At 39.1% G+C, this 17775-nt stretch overlaps 1 protein-coding gene across 23 annotated transcripts in view; it reads left to right on the top strand.

Moving 5' to 3' along the window:
• The window catches only part of DTNB (dystrobrevin beta), a 178459-nt gene that overhangs the window by 102426 nt on the left and 58258 nt on the right, over nucleotides 1-17775 (top strand). For all 23 annotated transcript variants that reach the window (XM_016121733.2, XM_036223988.1, XM_016121726.2 and 20 more), the window contains one exon: nucleotides 12870-12947. In XM_016121733.2, coding sequence (XP_015977219.2) covers nucleotides 12870-12947 — 78 coding nt within the window. The remainder of the gene's footprint in view (nucleotides 1-12869; nucleotides 12948-17775) is intronic.

Raw genomic sequence — 17775 nt, 5'->3', positions numbered from 1 at the left:
ATAGCCCCTTGAGTGAGACCAATCGAAAAGTACACACTAATTATATGTAATTGCAAACTGTGAGAAGGACCAGAAAAGAAAAGAACGGGATACAATGAGTGAGTATAGCAGAGACTTGTAGTAAGGGAAGGGGTTTTCAAACTTTTTAAAACAGCAGTGCAACATTTTGCTTTCCGGAGCGTCACGTGGAGTAGAAGGGGAGCCTGAGCCCCTCGCTCTTGTCTGTGGTTACTGAAGCAACTCGTGGAATCTTTTGATGCTCAGGGGACAACATGTGAAAACCACTGTTCTAGAACCAGCCCCTTCATTTCACAGATCAATTTAGCTGAGGCACAAAGGGCTTCATTGTCCGGGTCACGTAAACTGCTTAGTACCAGAATTGGAACAAGAACCCAATTCTCCCAAACTGGTGTTCTTTCCACTCTCCACCGCCTCTTCTTCCCCTTTGATGTGTTTTTATTATAAACTTAAGGTGTGTCAATCTGAAGCATTCTGTAGGTTTTTTCCCCCTGAAGTTAGTTTTACCCATTATTGTTCCCATCGCCCTGGACATTCTGTGCCGTACACCCTCTTGTATATCTTTAGAGCGTATAGCCTTGAGAGCCCCTATTTTGTTTTTATTATATTTCCGATATGTCATATAAATCAACTCTTTCGTTTTCGGCCAAGCTTTCTAACACCTGCATCCATTTTATTCTTTAGGTTTTTGTTATTGATGTCAAAGTGTTTATATTAACTAGTTAGCCGCCTGATTTGTTGGGTTGTCTTTTTTTCACTTATTTATCTAAGAAAATGGTGGAATTCCTTTGCAGGCATTTAGGTTGTTAGTCCGGCTTTCACTTTGACACTCTCTGTTTTCATTTTGCTTTGGTTTTACTGTGGCAGGAAAGTCCACGGCCCGTGTGTGACTAGGGTAGCGTATTTGCGCAGAACATTTAGGAAGTGTAAAGTAGTAGTGAAAAGTAAGTAAGTCAGAGAGACAGAGGCTGTCATGTGTGTAGGAGGTGACCGTCGAGAGGAAGATGTTTGTCCTGATCCGGGAGACTGAGAGAGAGCTGACGATTTGGGGCAAGATGATGACATGAGAGCCATGCTTGGGAAAGCGATGATAGCCATGAGAAATTAGATGGGCGACAACTGGAAGGTTCTCTGGACACCCATGGACTAATAGGGAACTTATAATATTTAAGTTACACTAGCGAAACACGGGCTGAAATGTGACGATGGCAGTGGAGATGGAGACCAGGAGCAGATCGATTTAAGAGCTATTGACTAGATGAAATAGATGAGAGGCCACAGGATGACTCAGAGTGTCAGGGACAGTCTCATCATGTGATTGCCCAGCTAGAGTTGTCCCTGAGAATCGGTTCAGCGGCTCACGCTGTGCACCTGTCTGCATAAGCTGCCCTCTGACGAGCTGCCTTTCTGAATTAAGGAGCTCTTTGCAGTAAAGGGGGAGACACACACCGCTGTCCTATTTTTTTTTTTTTACTCTACTTGCATTTCCATTAACTCCTCTTCAGCAAAACAAAAATCAAGCCTTACTAATTCTCCCTACCTCCCAGTCACTGCCTACCTAGATCGCTTGGCAGACACAGTACTGCAGGCTGTGTTCTTATCAAGCAGGTGGCGATTAGGAAAAGCCCTGGGAAAGAGGTTGGAGGGATGCTCCTTAAAGTCGCTGTCAGAACGGAGTAGCTGAGCGGGTTAATCGGGCCACTGGATTCTATTGCAAGAGGGTGCGTTTCATTTTTAAATTTCTAAGGAGCGATTCCTCCTTTGCTGCTTCTGCCTGCCTGTCATTGGCTGCATCCGACTTCTTGGCGGACTTGCCGATGGAATGCCGACGTGTGTTTGCCTTCTAATGAGTTCTTCTCTTGTACCTGCTCTTTCCCAAAATGCTCTGTGGGATAAACTACCTTGTAGAGAAGACTCTTCGGCACGCGATTGCTCCGTTTCCTTAGAGACAGTGGCAGTGAAATGCATTAGATGCCAGATCCATAGAGGAAGAAGAAGCATCTGCTGCAGAATGTGAAGGTTCGATAGTTTTTCCTTGCCTTTGTATTTTTGCTGCTTGAGCTGCTGGGCTAATGATGACTGTGTTTATTTTCAGCAGGATGCTAGAGTCTCTGGAACTTTCCAGACAGTTATTATGAAAAGGGGAAGCCAACTGTGTCTTGTTCTGTCTGGCTAATCGTAAAAAACATGAGAGCCAGTCTGCTATGATAATGTACTTGTTTGCATTGTTGAAAACAGATTTCAGTAATGACCATGTGAACAGGTCAGGAAATGCCATTCCATTATGCATTTTATTGAGCAGTAACTTGTCAAAGTGTCTAAGCTGTCATCTTTTCTCATCTTTCTAGACATACAGCAATCAAAGTCTATACAGAGTATTGACACCTTCCTTTCTAAGTTTAATGAACAAGGCGAATAAAGGAGGGATTCATCGTGGGAAGGTTTTTAAAATAAAATAGTACATTTCTGTTAATATTTATTACCTGTTATGCAAGATACTTTGCCTGCTTTTTCAACCGAGCGCTATTACTAAATAATTGTAAGTATTGCCTCATTTCACAGTTCTGTCCTTAGCTAGAGCCAGATACCTGGGTTCCTCAGAGCATCTCTGGCTGCTGTCTGGTGGTGAAAGTTCTGTATAAGAATGTTTGTGGTAAACCTTTCCTTCCTGAGAAATGTTTCATTGTAAGTCTTATACCACAAATAGCTCTGTTTAACTGCGAGAATTAGAAATTGAGGCAATTTGTCTGTTGATAGATGTCCTTTACATTCACGAATGAGTTGCAATGTCAGATTAATTGCTGTTGGAAATTTTAAATCTTTCTTGTTGGTTAATTGATTGTAAATGACCACTAAAGTAAAATATACTTCCTTAGAAGTCAGAGAAACCTCATTGTCTGTGTAGCGTGTTCTTTATACTGTATTCGCAGTACCATATGGTGGTTTTTTTTTTTTTTTAACCTTATGGTTTTCCAAAAGGCAGTTTCGTTTGTTTAACTTTTTTTCTTTGGCAGATAACGATGGCACCCAACAGAGTAACAGGAGATAGTTGGTCTGGTACATAGAAATAAACAAACAGCAAAACACCACACTGCTCCAAGAGGATAAAAACGATCCACAGTTGTCATACCTGTTGTCTAGAGGTGGGGTGCTTTTTGAGAGACTGATAGATTATCGACATTAAAGAAACCTTAGAATCTGCCCTCCTTAATATTTCACCAGAGCTACAGTGTGTCATTATTATAGATTATTATAAGTCCCGTATATTCTCTTTATCATAATGGAATAATTAGATAAGCTGGCATTCTTATTAGATCATATATCATTTCAATGTGAGGATCTGTGATTAGATTACTAAATTTTAGAGGGCAGTGACTAAGAAGGGGGAAATGATGCTGAAGAGAGAAACACCTTTGTCTTAAAGCAGTGTTCGCCTGGGCCAGTCACCCCAGCAGAGATCCAGAAGTGCCTGGATCCTGGACCCTGCCATTTGACACTTTTATTTTGAAGAAAGTTAATCTTTAAGTAAGTGACTATTTCTCGTTGATTTGCTCTGCAGCCTTTTTTCTGGGAACAATATCCTCCTCTTTGAAAGCTTGGTCTTCCCTCAACCGTAAACGTGTTTTAGGAGGACTGCTAGTCAAAGTGTCTACCACAGTGGGTAGATGACAAGAGGAGGTTCTTCTTGAGTGCTTTCTGGGAATTTCCGATTGGAATGAGGAAGAGGTTTTGTTCTTCCTTGGTGAAGCTACAGTATGTTAGGCAGAAGTGTTTCTTGTTAAACGTATAGAGCTGTGAGATCTGTATAGGCTCTGACCCAAAATAAGATCTCAGCCACAATAACAGCCAGCGTCCTAATGATGCTCCATAGTCCCGGAAGCCAGCTGCACCCTCACCCTTCATGAAGCTTCGTTGTGACTTTAGTTATAATACTGAGTAAATTTCCCTTTTTTTCTTAAGCTGCTTCAAGTTAGACTTGAAGCCAATGGTCAAAGTAGGGCATTCTTTCTCAAACTTGAGAATTTATTCTAGCCCGAGAACTCTAATCTGAAAAGTTCATTTGGACAATACAAAGATGCTGGGTTAAGATGGTAAGTCTGTGGATTTGATCCATCTGTAGCTTTAGAACCAGGTAAAGTTGAGTTCCAATACTGGTTCTGCCACTTACAAGTTTTATGACCTTGACCATGTTAATTTTCCTCTTCGAGCTTTATTTTTTTGTTTGTAAGATAAGAATACCATCATGGGTAGTAGCAAAAATTCAGATAATGTGTCTGAGAGTCTAGCTCAATGCGAACTCCTTGCGTATAGTCAACAGTCGTTAATGCATTACCCCTTCTCTCCCAACCCTCACCAGTGTTCTAAGACTAAAGAAATCTATGTCAAATACAGAGCCAGTCTTGTCCAGGCGCATCTGGGAGATAATGCAGGTTCAGTTCCAGACCACTGCAATAAAGCGAGTACCGCAATAAAGTGAGTCGTGGTCTTTTGGCTGGTTGGAGAGTCTTGCCTTCACTTTGTAAAAAATGCAACATCCATGAGGAACAATAAAGTGAAGCTCAATAGAATGAGATAATCCTGTAACTGTTAACTGTGGAGGGTTTTCCATATTGTTTTGTTGAACTGGTCTTTGATTTGTGATTTGAAATAAATTGTAGTCTTCAGTATAAATGATTTAACACATTTTTGGTTGTAAATGATAATTGTCAAATCGGATGGACCTACAATTGCAATATGTTAAGCTAAAGCTTAAATGCCTGTTGTTGAGATGACTGATGATTTTGAGGACTAATTGGATTATAAACTTCTTATGGACAGGGACATCAATCTTCCGCTTGTTTTTGTCCTTCTTACCCCTCAGAGCCCCTAACAGTGCTAGGCATGCGTAAGCCATGGGTTTTTTGTTCGTGTACTGATATGGGCTTTGTTTCTTTAAGTGGAGCCTGTGGCAATCAGAAGGGCTTTATGGAGATACTGAAATTTCAGGAGACTTGATAGGAGACCTGAGAAAGAGTGTAACCTTGGCAAATCTATGAAGAAGGCAAATCTATGAAGAAGGGGAGGATTTGAAAATAGGGGCTTGGAAGAAGCAAAAGAACAACTTGCTTGAAAGATGTCGAAGGCCTGAGTAGTTCAGTAGATAAAATAATGAAATCATTTACTCTGTGGGTTTTGAACTTATCTGAGAGTATGGTGAAATCTGCTGTGTAACTTTAAGGATGAGTAAAGTATGATCAAAATGAGTAGGGAAGATGATTTCAGAAGCAACACAGGTATCTAGGACTAAAGGCAAAATAGCTGGCTGCAAAAATCTTAAGAGGTTAAATATATTTAAAACGGTTAAGTACATCATGCGTAAAGCATTGTGGGCAATACAAAAAAACTAAGTAAATGAAAGCCTAGGACATAATAAAATCATTTTCTTTTTCATACTAACAGTAATAAATAGACCAAAAAATATGGTACGGTGTCCTCAAGTGTGTGATTGGCAAATAGATAGCTGTCAAGGTAAGAAAATCGCAGGACTGTAATTTTAACTTCTACAACTAAAACATATTCTGGGGAGAAGGGCAAGATAATGAGTAAATACTTTCAGAAGTATAGGGTAGGGGTAAGTATCTGCCTATCTGGATGACTTTCTGCAGAAGAGGTTTCGTCAAAGGGCTCATGGAAAAGGGACAGTCTTTGCAGGTGCCTAAGATCTCGCTTGTCCTCTCGGGCTGTAGAGTTGGCTTTGTTCGTGTACCCCTATATTCACTCACAATTTTAAGTATAAATTTTGCTTGAACAACAACAATATTATACTTTCCACATCCTTGGTTAACTGGAGAGTCCTATCCAGGAAGTGTTTACTCCTGGATCTGAGTCAACTGAGAAAGCCCAAACAAGGAATTACACTCAGTGTTGCTCTTGAGCCCTGTGCCAAACTTTTTTTTTTCCTTTCCTTTCAACAATCTGGCTGCTACGATAATTTGCTCATTCAAAGTATAGGCTGAGATGAGGAGTTCAAAAGACCTTTGAAATTAAGATTAGATTTTAAAGTCATCCTAATAAATTAGAGGAATGTTTTTGAGGGAAGCAGTTCATCTAGGTCATCTAGTATTCCTTGAGGCAGCCTAGGAGTGGTTAAAAATGGGAACACCGCAACCAAATGGTTTGAGATTAGATAGGCATTTACAATACAGTTCTAATGATGTGATAAGAGAAAGAATAAATCACCCCAAACTATACTCTGGGCTAATTATTATTTTACCTTTCTAAAGAAACAACTTTGCAAGAACTGCGATCTAACATTATGCCATTGGTTTTAATTTATAGGCTAAACAGTCTTAAGTAAGTCTTTCTAAAAACATGCAGCAATCAAAGGTAGTAGAGACATTCACACCATAATGATCAAGAAGAACAGAGACTCAAGAGCAATCCTTCCTAGGCTCAGATCCCACTTCTGCCGTGATTTGGTTGTGGCTTCAGGTATATTACCTCTCTCCAGTGCCTCCATCTGTAAAATAAAGATGGCGATAGTATCCATCTCATTAAGTGAATCCATGGGGAATGTTCGAACTGAGTCCAGCACATACTGCTGTTGTTTAATTAAAGACAGTCTCCACTCTGTTGATTCCATTACCAAGTCACGGATGAAGCTCGCTGTAGCTGCAAACGCTACAAACATACCTACCAAATATAACAACTAAATATTGTCAGTATTCCATTCTCAGAGAATAGTCTCACCAAAGCTAAATATAACAGAAAGATTACTTCTCACACAGTCTGCATGTCTGTGTATGAAATGGCATGGTGCGCACTCATAATCAACAGATATTTCCTGAAAGCCTACTTCCTGTCTCATGTACGCCCGGTACTTGAAATAAGATGATAAAAAAATCACCTAAATTTCTTACAGTCAAGTAGAGGAGAAAATGTAGCGTGACTTAAAATGTTTTCTTACTTTCTTTTTTGGGAAGGTGGTGGTAGGGATGTTTTGGGGTTTCGGAACTTCAAATTTACTCAAACTGTTTAACAAGTCTTTCTTCTACTAACAGTCTCAAAGTTCTCTCTAGGCTTCTAAAACACTTTTCAGTTTCTTTCTTAATAACAAAAACACTACAGACTCACTTTTGAAAAGTCAACTTGGTGACATTATAGATTATATTTTTCTGTTTTAATTTTTTCTACTTTATAATTTTTTTACATTAAGCATCTTTTTCTCTGAAAATAAGAAAAAAATAAAATGGAAAATTTGCAGAAGTATAGAAAAGTATCAATAGGCAGGAAAAGTTACCCGTGATTCCACTTCTCAGCATTTTGACACATTTCCTTCAAGTATTTTGTTTTGTGCTTATATATTTTTAAGTTGATATCATGCTGTGTGTATGTGTAAATAATTTTATCTTATTTTCAGGGTTATCGTGAAGATAAAATAAATATGTATTTAAGCTCTAAACACTGTCTGGTAAACTTATATAAACATTCAATAATTGTTAGCTATTATAGCTCTCCTGCCCTTCTTTTTTACCTCTCACATGCTAAGCATTCCCCTATGCAATTAGAAAGTCCTCATAAGCATTATTTTTTTAATGACAACACAGTATCCTATAATTATAGATTACCATGGTTTACTTTTTCCTTTTCCTTATTTTTGAACATTTAGGTTTCTTCTAAAATTATCCTACTGTAAATAATAGTTCCCTAATTATTTTAAAATATAGACTTATCTTTGCGAATCTGATTTCTTCCTTGGAATAGATTCCTAGAAAGGGAATTACTGAGCCAAAATGTTTGAACATTTTTAAAGGTCTTTGATGAACATATTACTAAATTGCTTTCTAGAAATTTTGTTTGACTTTAACTCCTGCCTAGTAGTAAATTAAGGGCATATGTCAGAAAATCCTCTCCCAGCCCTAAGGGTTCCCTTTAAAAAAATTACTTTTTAAGGGAAAGTGGTCTGTAATTTTAAAATATTTCTTTGCTGTTTTCATAATTAAAACATGTTAAGGTTATTTATAGTTCTTTTTAAAGGCATATTTTTACTTTGCTCATATTTAATTGAAATATTAATAATTTTCATGTGAACTAGTGTGAATCCCTTATATATTAAGGCTTATTATTCATTCTTGCTTTGTCACATTTATTGAAATAGTCCCCTAAATTTGTATTTTTTCTTCCCCTTCTGATTTTTTAATAATTCAAATTAATTGGTCTTCACCTTCCTAATTTTTTTATTGCTTTTGATCTTAGAACATCCTCTCTGTCCATAGACACATATTTTTTCCTTACTTATATAATTAAACATTTACATTTAGCTCTTTAACACCCTGGAGATACATACGTTTTTATTTATGAGGCGATCTCAGTATTTTCCCATTGCACTTAGTAGTAGTTCTTACTTCTATTCCTAGCTTTAAATGCCTTAGGAAAGATCCTATTGTTATTTTAATTTCAAGTTAGTTTACATTCCAGAGCGTCCACCAGAATGAATTGGAATGGTCTAGTTGTACGAGAAGTAATGTGAAAATGACTTGAACCAGTAAATTAAATTTTTAGTTTATAATAGGAGTTGTGTCTAACCAGTAACCAGATGTTCTGTACCCATTATCTAAGCCAGTGGTCTCCAACCTTTTGGCACCAGGGACCGGTGCTCCTATGAGAATCTAATGCCTGATGAGCTGAGGTAGAGCTGAGATGGTGATGCTAGTGCTGGGGAGCGGCTGCAAATATAGATGAAGCCCGCTTGCCTGCAGCTCACCTCCTGCTGTGCAGCCTGGTTCCCAATAGGCCACTGACTGGTACCAATCTGCGGCCCAGGTCTTAGAGAACCGCTGATCTAAGCTACCTTCTCACTGGTTATATCCCCAAATGTTCTGCTCCACCTAAAAACACACCTTTATAGTGACCGGAATACTCAAACAGCTATGATTTAAATAATGACACTCAGATATTTTCGAACTTGACGTTTCACCTGGGTTCCATTTTATTTCTAGTTGCCTATTCATGTGACTTCAAATTTAGTTTCAAAACTGAAAGTCTGTTCACCTTTTCCTTCCTGCTGATTCCGTCCACCCCCACCAATCCAACACCTCTCTCCTACTCTTGCGTTCCCTAGGTTGGATGTTGATATCACTATCCACCCAGTACAGTAGTCAAGATAAAAGGCTCCATTATTCTTTACTCACTAACCCCGTGTTCTTAATCAGTTACCACATCTTATCTATTTTACCCTTGCAGTATTTTTTCTTTTTTCTCTTTCCCATCTTAACTACCAGTGCCCACCTTCATAATCACTGAGCTGGACAATTGTCATAACCTCATAATTGGTCTTCCAGCTTCCATTTCCTCCTCCTCTTAAATCCATTCTACATAAATGATTTTTAAATGGGAGTGTACATTAGAAAGAATCCTCTGGCCCTTAGCGATTCAGATTCACTAAGTTGAGGGTAGTTTGGCGTCTTATCTTGCAGAGAGCTTCCTGGGTGATCCCCATCCATGCACCCCCTGGTTAAAACCCACATGCTAAAAGTCCTAAAGTTATCTTTTCAAAAACCAACTATAGTCACATCATCCTTTGGCTTAAAAACTTTCAGTCAGTGCTTTTCTCAATGCTTATAGTATAAAGTCCCAACTTCTTAGCTTGTGATAGAAGAGGCATCATTCACATCCTGGCCCGAATCTAACTCTCCAGGGGCCTTTTCAGCTACTCCCCTTCCGGGGCCTTTGAGTCTAGCCAAATAATTTAGTCCCAAGTATGCCACGTACTTTTGAATTTCCCTACCTTTTTCCATGCCATTTCTTCTATGTAAGGCGCCCTTAACCATCTTTCTCTATCTGAAAAACTCTCTCTGTAAGGTTACTTCCCCCTTATTCCTCCAGGCAGGAGTGATTGTTCTCCCTCTGTGACTCCTCACCACTTTGTACTTGAATTGCTGCTCTCATTACTCTGCATTGTGGTGATTTATCTCCATATCCATCTTCATCAGTATATAGTTAGGTCATTGAGATTAAATAATCTTACTTACCTCTTAGATATAGGTATCCCCTAAGAATACCTCTTTTTCTTTGATTCAGAATTAATAAATTCTCTCTAAATCTTTCTTTTTACACCTACCTCTTCTAAGTAGCAAGTTCTTTCCTAACTGTATCATCCATCTGCTTAGAATTTCCTTATCAAAACAATTTCCTTATCAAAACAACCTCCCATATCTCTGTGATGGTTGGTGGCCGTGTGGGCATCACAAAACTCATTAGTGTCTAAAGGTGCCTTGCTGAGTTCTTCACCAAAGGAGGATACAGAACATGAGTGTAGACATACATGTTCAAGTTTGCAGTGGGTTCTGAATGTTGAACGGGATCAACAAAACCAATCCACTGAGTCATGTCAGCTTTGCTTTGTACATTTCTGTCTGTCTTCAGACCCGGAAGCATGCTTTTTCAACTGTGTCCTACAGGAACTGTGAAGATTTTCTTTTTTTAAGCCACAAATCGTTTTTGGTGTATTACATCTCCTAAGATAGCATGCCAGCTATCGGCTTTCACAGTGAATTGGGGGTTGAGTGGTAGATCCTGCAGTGAAGATCCCCTTTACGTTTCCGAATGCCTCTTTCATCTTGGACTGCAAACACATACCTATTTCCCTTTATAAAACATGTTAGAGGTTCAAAAAGAGTATGAAATTTGGGGCAGATGCGATTAGTTTACAGCTTACGATGTAATCATTACTTCTGGTTTTAAATATTAGAAAAGAGGCTTTGATATGTGTGCTGTAAGATAAGAATTGAGCATATTTGTCAAGAGATAAAGATGATTATTAATAAAGACTTTTCTGGCATCAGATCAAACAAAATGCTAAAAATCATGAAATTTTATCACATGGATCCATGTTTAAGGAAGTAAAAAAATATTTTTGTATGGTCATATTTCCTCTGAGACTATCAGAAAGGAAATTAAATACAGTGGTATCTTCAGTGTTGAAATATACTAGGTAATAGCATTATTTTTGAAAACAACATGAACGTGTTCTTATTTTGGAAGTGAGTTGCTAATAATAATATATTAAAAAAGCAAAGTCCATTTTATTTTCAGGATCAGAATGATTCTGGTGCCCTCAAGTATGAAAAGCTATGATGCTGGCTTTGTTCCTTTTGTAGGAATTGTCTCCTTGTTCAGTTTGGACAATTGATTTAAAAGAACTGGTGGCAAAATTGTAAATTTAATACTAAAATTAAGCTAATCTCCGTGTTCACTTCCATTGTTAATCAACCTAAACCAGTTCATTAATTGATTATAACTCAGCACAGCTGCTAGTGTTAATAAGCTTGAAAGTTTGGGCAAAATTGTGTCTAGAAGATGGGTAGTAAGCTAAATAATGTAAAATTGAATCCTAGGGTAGAAAGACATGCTTCAAATTCTGAATATTACTTAGGGACGTGTCACACAGAGGGAGGGATGTGTAACAGGTATAGTGCTATGGCTTACAAGTCAAGAGACTTAAATCGGTTCCCTGCAAATTACTTCCCATCTTTGATTCTCTCCATTAAATGGAAAATCATTAAAACGATTTCTTTACCCAAAAATGAAATTGGCTTTTAAAAAAGTATATCGTATACGTGGAACTTACTGGCTTTTGTTAACCAATGTCACCATAATAAAAATGAATGAATTTTTTAAAAATTACATAGGTACATAGACATATATAGAGATACGTAGATCAGTCTATCCATTTCTTTCAACCTTTCCTCTAGGTTTCTTGGCTCTACCTGAAAAATTTCCCTTGAGACTTTATTTGAATGTACTGTGAAACCTGCAAAATAGTAAGGGCTCTGGTCCCTTCATATTTATGAAGACTCGTTAAGTACACCCTCCCCAAAAACGTTTTACATAATTAACTCAGTTCTTACAGATAAGGAGAGACCAGGAGGTAGTGCCCCAAACACCTAAATATGAGAGAGGATTTTTTTGCTTTACTTTTCTGATTTTGATGGACATATTTCTCTGAAAAGTACTTCTTAGGAGAGGAAGTAAGAGATTTCCCAGGAGGAATGTTTAGCAATTGTCATGTGGCTTCAAACGCAAGACAGAAACCCTTTGTAGCTGAACCTGGTGGGGCGGGAGAGGGGTTGAAGAATGGCTAAAAGACCAAATCATAGATTCTTTTTGATAAGTTTGGATACATTCATTCAAGAAACTCACAAGAGGGAGAAATAGATCTGGAGTCCAGAAAACCGACAGCTAAAAAGGTAAGTTATCAAAAATGCTTACCTTCAAATTTAAATTTGGATTCAATTTTAAAGGAAAGCATTCTAACTAGCGTATAGGTATAAAATGTGGTTCGTCGTTAAGATTCTAGTAAAGGACTAATAGAAGATTTTAGTATTTAACAGTTTAATTGTTTTGGTAAAAAAACGTACAAGCTAAATCTGAGGGAAGGTAGATGAGCTCTGACCAAGTCTCAGGACAGTGTGCACGTTGCCGCTGTGACTTTTGTGATCTGCCATAAACGCCAAACACCTGGTAATCCTGTGAACACCTAAAATGCAGAGAGATTAGCAAAGTGGCGGAACTCTGATTCTTGTGTCCTACAAGTACAAACCGAAAGGCGCCGAAGGTGCATCCGGTAGTAGCATGTTTCTGATTCGTCGCTGCTGGTGCAGCACAGGTGTGTGGTCCCTTGTCTTCGCTCGAGGGAACCCTTCCTGTTGAATTTCCTTAGGCTGGACGTATCGATTTCCGACCCCACTCCCCGTGGGTCCCACTCTGCCTATCGGGCGTGATAGTCGGTGCTTTTGCCCTTATCACGCTTTCCTTGTTTCCCCTAGTCATGTCGGTAATCATTAATGTAATGCAAATGTCTTTTCTTTCAGTCCTCCTCGGCCTGTGACTAACATGAATGACACCGTGGTGAGCCACATGTCCTCCGGAGCGCCCACTCCCACCAAGAGGTATGTGTGGGTCGTGACTCAGTCTCTGCTCCGCGTTGGGGGCAGGCCTCTGGCCTGGAAGCAAAGCATTCCACGGGGCAGAAAGGACTGGATTGCCTTCTCCTCCTTTGACTGTCTTTTAATGTTATTTTCTACATTTTTTATCTTTTTTTTTTCTTACTCATAAATATAGCAGCTGAAGAAGTTCGCTTTTGAGTGGTGCCTGAGGTGGAAACTGCATTTGTGACAAGCAGTGAACATAGTGTCAAAGTAGATCAGGCATGTTTTTTTTAACATTAAATAACATTTTGATGATCATGAATTTCAGCAGTTTTGCATTTGGGTTCTTTCTGTATTGAGGGCAGATCTGTGTCCTGATTAAGCTGTGTAAATTGAATTAATCCCTCATATTCACCTTAATCATCCTATATCTGATTCATAAACATTCGAGTTGAAAAGCCTAAGTCCCTCTCTTAGTTATACAAGAGTTTCCTTTAGGGTCCTTCAGGGAACTGGAACTGTGTACTCCTTTCTCCTATTTATTGAGTTTACTTTTCTCCAGAATTCTCTTAGGCAGGACTTAAAAGAACTATATAAAATGGCTTACTTTCTGTTTGGTTTAAGCTGTTCCAAGACCAGGGCAAGGCAGAAACTCCCTCAGGGGCACAACCATTAAAGAATTCTTTCTAACATTCATCACTCAAAAAGAAAAAAGAAAAAAACAACCAACAACAAAGACATTCCAACCACACACCCCAAGTCCTTCCTGAAGAAAACCACTTCATGCCGTATCTACTGATCGCTTCGGCTTAATTCAGCTACAGAAATGTCATCTGCCCAATAAGACTTTGACTTAATATATAATATACAGCTGGTCCCCTAACAGCTTAGTTTCATTCACCATCGTTTCATTATAACATTGATGAGATGCTGTAGGAACTGAACTCTTGTTCAAATCGATTAGCCCATGGTAAAATCGGTTTCATTATATATGTTGTTTCACCACAGTTCCAAGAACTATCCACGATGTTAAGTGAGGACTTACGGTATCATTCTTAAAATCACCTACATTTGTTCCCATTGGCTGAAGCTCAGTGTTTCCCAAACTTGATTGATGAGAAGAATCACCTGGGTAACTTATTAAAAATGCAGCTACCTGGAACCACATCAGACCCAATGGATCCTGAGATACTGAGAAGCTAGTTTTAGCAAGTATTCCATTCAGGTGATTCTTATTATCACGCAAGTTTGGAAAATAGCCTTAAAAGAAAGCTAAGTAGTAAACTGTAGAGCTACCCTGGAATAGAGGGTTTAGGGACTTAGTAAGTCAGAGTGACCTAATAATACAGATTATTCACATGGAGACTCAAAACCCTGACCAGGTGAGTACTTGCCCATAGCCTTGTTGAAACGCTACCAGTAGGGAAATAGCCGTGCTGCCGCTTTGGGCAGAGCTGAGTGGTGCATTTGTATCCTGGCTCTTGCCTGACCTTGAACAAGATTTCTATCCTCCTATTTTTATCTATAGAATTGGAATAGTAATAGTGTCTTCCTTGTAGGGTTTATGTGAGAATTTAAGATACTGTTTTCATTATTTAAGAAGTAAACTATAGTGAGAGAATAAGTGTGAAAGAAACAGAATAATTTATAAAGAAGACCCTCTCAAGGAGGAACAGAAAGCTTCTGGAAGAATACGGAACAATTCAACCTCTCCCGTCTACCTAGATATTACAGCGACCCTTGCTGGCCTTCGTCCTTAGTTTTGATGTTAAACACCCATAAGCATTCAGACCCAGACCCATGATCTAAATATCAACTCAGGCGTGTTTCCATTTCAAAACCAGGAAGACGAGGTGGATCATTGAAAGACACCCCCTTGTAAGTCGTATGTTAGTTTTAGCAATGCCACCTGTTAGGGTTTAACTTCACTTGTGTCATCTTCATTTATTAGCTTTGTCACTTGAGTCACCTGAGTCCCTGAGGGGCCCTAAGTACCTGGTGACCAAGGGCACCAGATATTCAGTGATCGCAACTAAATGTAGCTGCTAGAGGCTCTTAGAGGGAGTACCGCTTCCTGGGCAGTGTAGTATTGCTTGAGAAGCCTGAAAGAAGAGACTCAGAAACAGTGATGATCACAGCCACCTCTGTAGGACTAACCTTTAGGCTTTATGCAGCAGCATTAAACCCCAGGTTTCCTAGTAAATGGCCAGCTGCCAGTTGTCAGTCACAAAGTCTCTTATTTTTTGAAAGTGGTTTCAGATGATATAGTACAGCCTGGATTAAGATTTATTTTAAAGTTAGCATTTCTGCTAGCACCTCTTTCTAGATAGACTTAGTCCTAAAGGTGGTTATCACAGGCTATCTAGAGACTAAACCTCAGACCAAAGGCAGCCAGAGCCCAAAGCAGACCAAGAAGGAAGACTGAGCACTGTAACTTATCAAGAAGAGTAGCTGCTGGAGTAGAGGCTACATGGGAACCAGGTGTCCCCATCCTAATAGTATAGTTCTTCGAATTTCAGGAGATTTCATTTATATTCAGGATGAGATTATAACGTGGACATTAATTGCATAGTTCATAGATTTGGTTCTTCATGGCCTCTGTTTCCAATGAGTATAAATTTCCATCTAGTAATTTATTTACTTCCTCGAGGACTCCCCAGTTTTCCTTTACTCCCCTGAATGTCGTCAGACCCATGTCCCTAGAGTCTGATGAAAGCCAGTGTGTCATCCCAGTCACAGAGCCTTCCTCTGTTGGGGCAGAGAATCCTCAAGGAAGGATAAAGCTATTCTCCCGAAATAAGAGGTTTCCTTTAGCACTCAACGTAAGACATAAATCACTGAATCCGATAAGAACATGCACAGTAATAAAAATGCAGAAAAAATGTAAGAACCCCAGTTTCTACCTTTTCAATAGGCAGTACATAAAAAAAAATAGTGATAGCCACAGTGATCAAAATAATACTATGTTATAAATTAATCCAAATACAAAATGATCCTAAATGTAAAGATTACTTTTTAAAGAAAAAACCCCTATCAATGGCAAAGACGCTGGTTATCACGTGACACACTATGAATTATGTCCCTGAGAGATTCCACTCTAGGGATTTGCCCTGTATAATCTATTATTTCCCTATTGATATTTCTATAGTTGAAAGAGAAAATTTGTCTTTGCCTTAGACTAAATAGTTTCTGGAAATTTTATTGAAAATAAAATTTTTAAAAATATTGGGAAAATATTAAATTGCTTTCTTTTGAAAGAATCAGAATAGAATAGCACACCCGAAAACAAACAACAAGAAGCTTTTGAAACTTTAAAACAGAGGCTTCAAATGCTGCCCCCCATCTGATTTCCTGAGGTTTGCCTCCGCCCCCCAACTCTTCCCCGGCATTCAGAATGTGAACTGTGATGTTGTGTTCTGTACTATTGTTTTGTTTTAAGTTATACCGTATATCTTGACCAATACGGGAAGTGGTGCTAATATTTTTAAATGTCTTCTAAAGTTTTATCTTTATAAGTATTTAAACTTTTACAATTCTCCAGGCATTTCATGTAACTATGGCAGCATCGGAAACCTGCAATAGGAAACTTTTAGCTTTGTCGGTATATATTAATATCAACTCTTAATTTTAGGTATTGAATTTTAACTTTGAAAAGCACAAACCCAGTTAAACAATATAAAAAAGTTCTGATTAACACTATTGGGCCTTAAAGTTTTAAGAGGACAGATCTCGTGTGTTCTTACTCCAGTTAAAAAAAAAAGGGGGGGGGGAAGGCACAAACCGTAAAGCATAAAGCATAAGGCAAAAGAATAAAAGGAAGGGCAGAGGGATCGCAAAAGCTGCTGAAATGCCCGCAGGATGCCCTCCATCTCCTGGCTTCGCCCAGTGTGCCAGCCTCCTGCCCTCCTACTGCTCGGTACCGCTGATGGCTTCACTCACACACCCACGGCCTTGTCACCCAAGAGACCGTGCGCCTCCTGTGGGTGAGAGGACTCCAAGGATTATACGACTGCCCATCCTGCGTGTCTGTGATAGGTTGTACCGTCAAGAAAAATAACAAGAGACTTTTGTCAGACCGCTGTTTTGCTACCCGGCATGCAGATGTGTGCAAAAATGTGTACATGCCCACATACACACCCACGTGCCCCCCACACACATCCCGCACACATTTCCAGAATTTTCTTCCTTGACATCATGCAGCTCTCCATAGAGAACTGTAACCGCTTGCACACCTGTCTTGGAGGCAGAGTGGGGTCCCAGATATCTAGGTTCTGTCCACATCGGGTCTAGGTCTTTTTATGGTTCATTAACCCATTCTACCATGGACCGGATGATACATTTTAAACACTCAAATACCCAGTATGCAAAAGTAGAGGTCTAAAAATAGGATAATTGTAATTTAGAGAATGGGGAAAAGAGAAGTAACAGAAAACATAGCATGTTAAGCCACATTTGCCTATATTTCCCCCTGGAATGCATTAAAATGACAGTCGAGACTTTTTTGTTTTTAAAGTGAAAACTCACAAGAACAAAGAAAAATGGAAGAGGAGACAATAGCAACATTTTGGAACGAGCAAAGCAGGGAGATGAGTGGTAACCGAGTTTACAAACTGGAGAGGATAAAAACCTAAGCTGGCAGTGCGAGGAGCCCAGAAGAAAGCCCACCCTGGGAATCCGAAGGCTCTGAAAGGGAGAAGCAGCTGATCAGCTGTGTACGAAGCACTTAGAGCCTCAGATTATCTGCATCACTGGGCCACAGCCTTTACCCTACTCTGCCAAAGAGTTGAGGTTTATGTTTGGGGTTTCTGGAATAGTACAACCCCCTTAAAACCCTAGTTGTCTTAACCCT

Source organism: Rousettus aegyptiacus, unplaced genomic scaffold (genome assembly GCF_014176215.1).
Source record: "Rousettus aegyptiacus isolate mRouAeg1 unplaced genomic scaffold, mRouAeg1.p scaffold_m13_p_7, whole genome shotgun sequence".
NCBI classification, from domain to species: Eukaryota; Metazoa; Chordata; class Mammalia; order Chiroptera; family Pteropodidae; genus Rousettus; species Rousettus aegyptiacus.
This window is presented reverse-complemented; position numbering and strand designations above follow the sequence as displayed.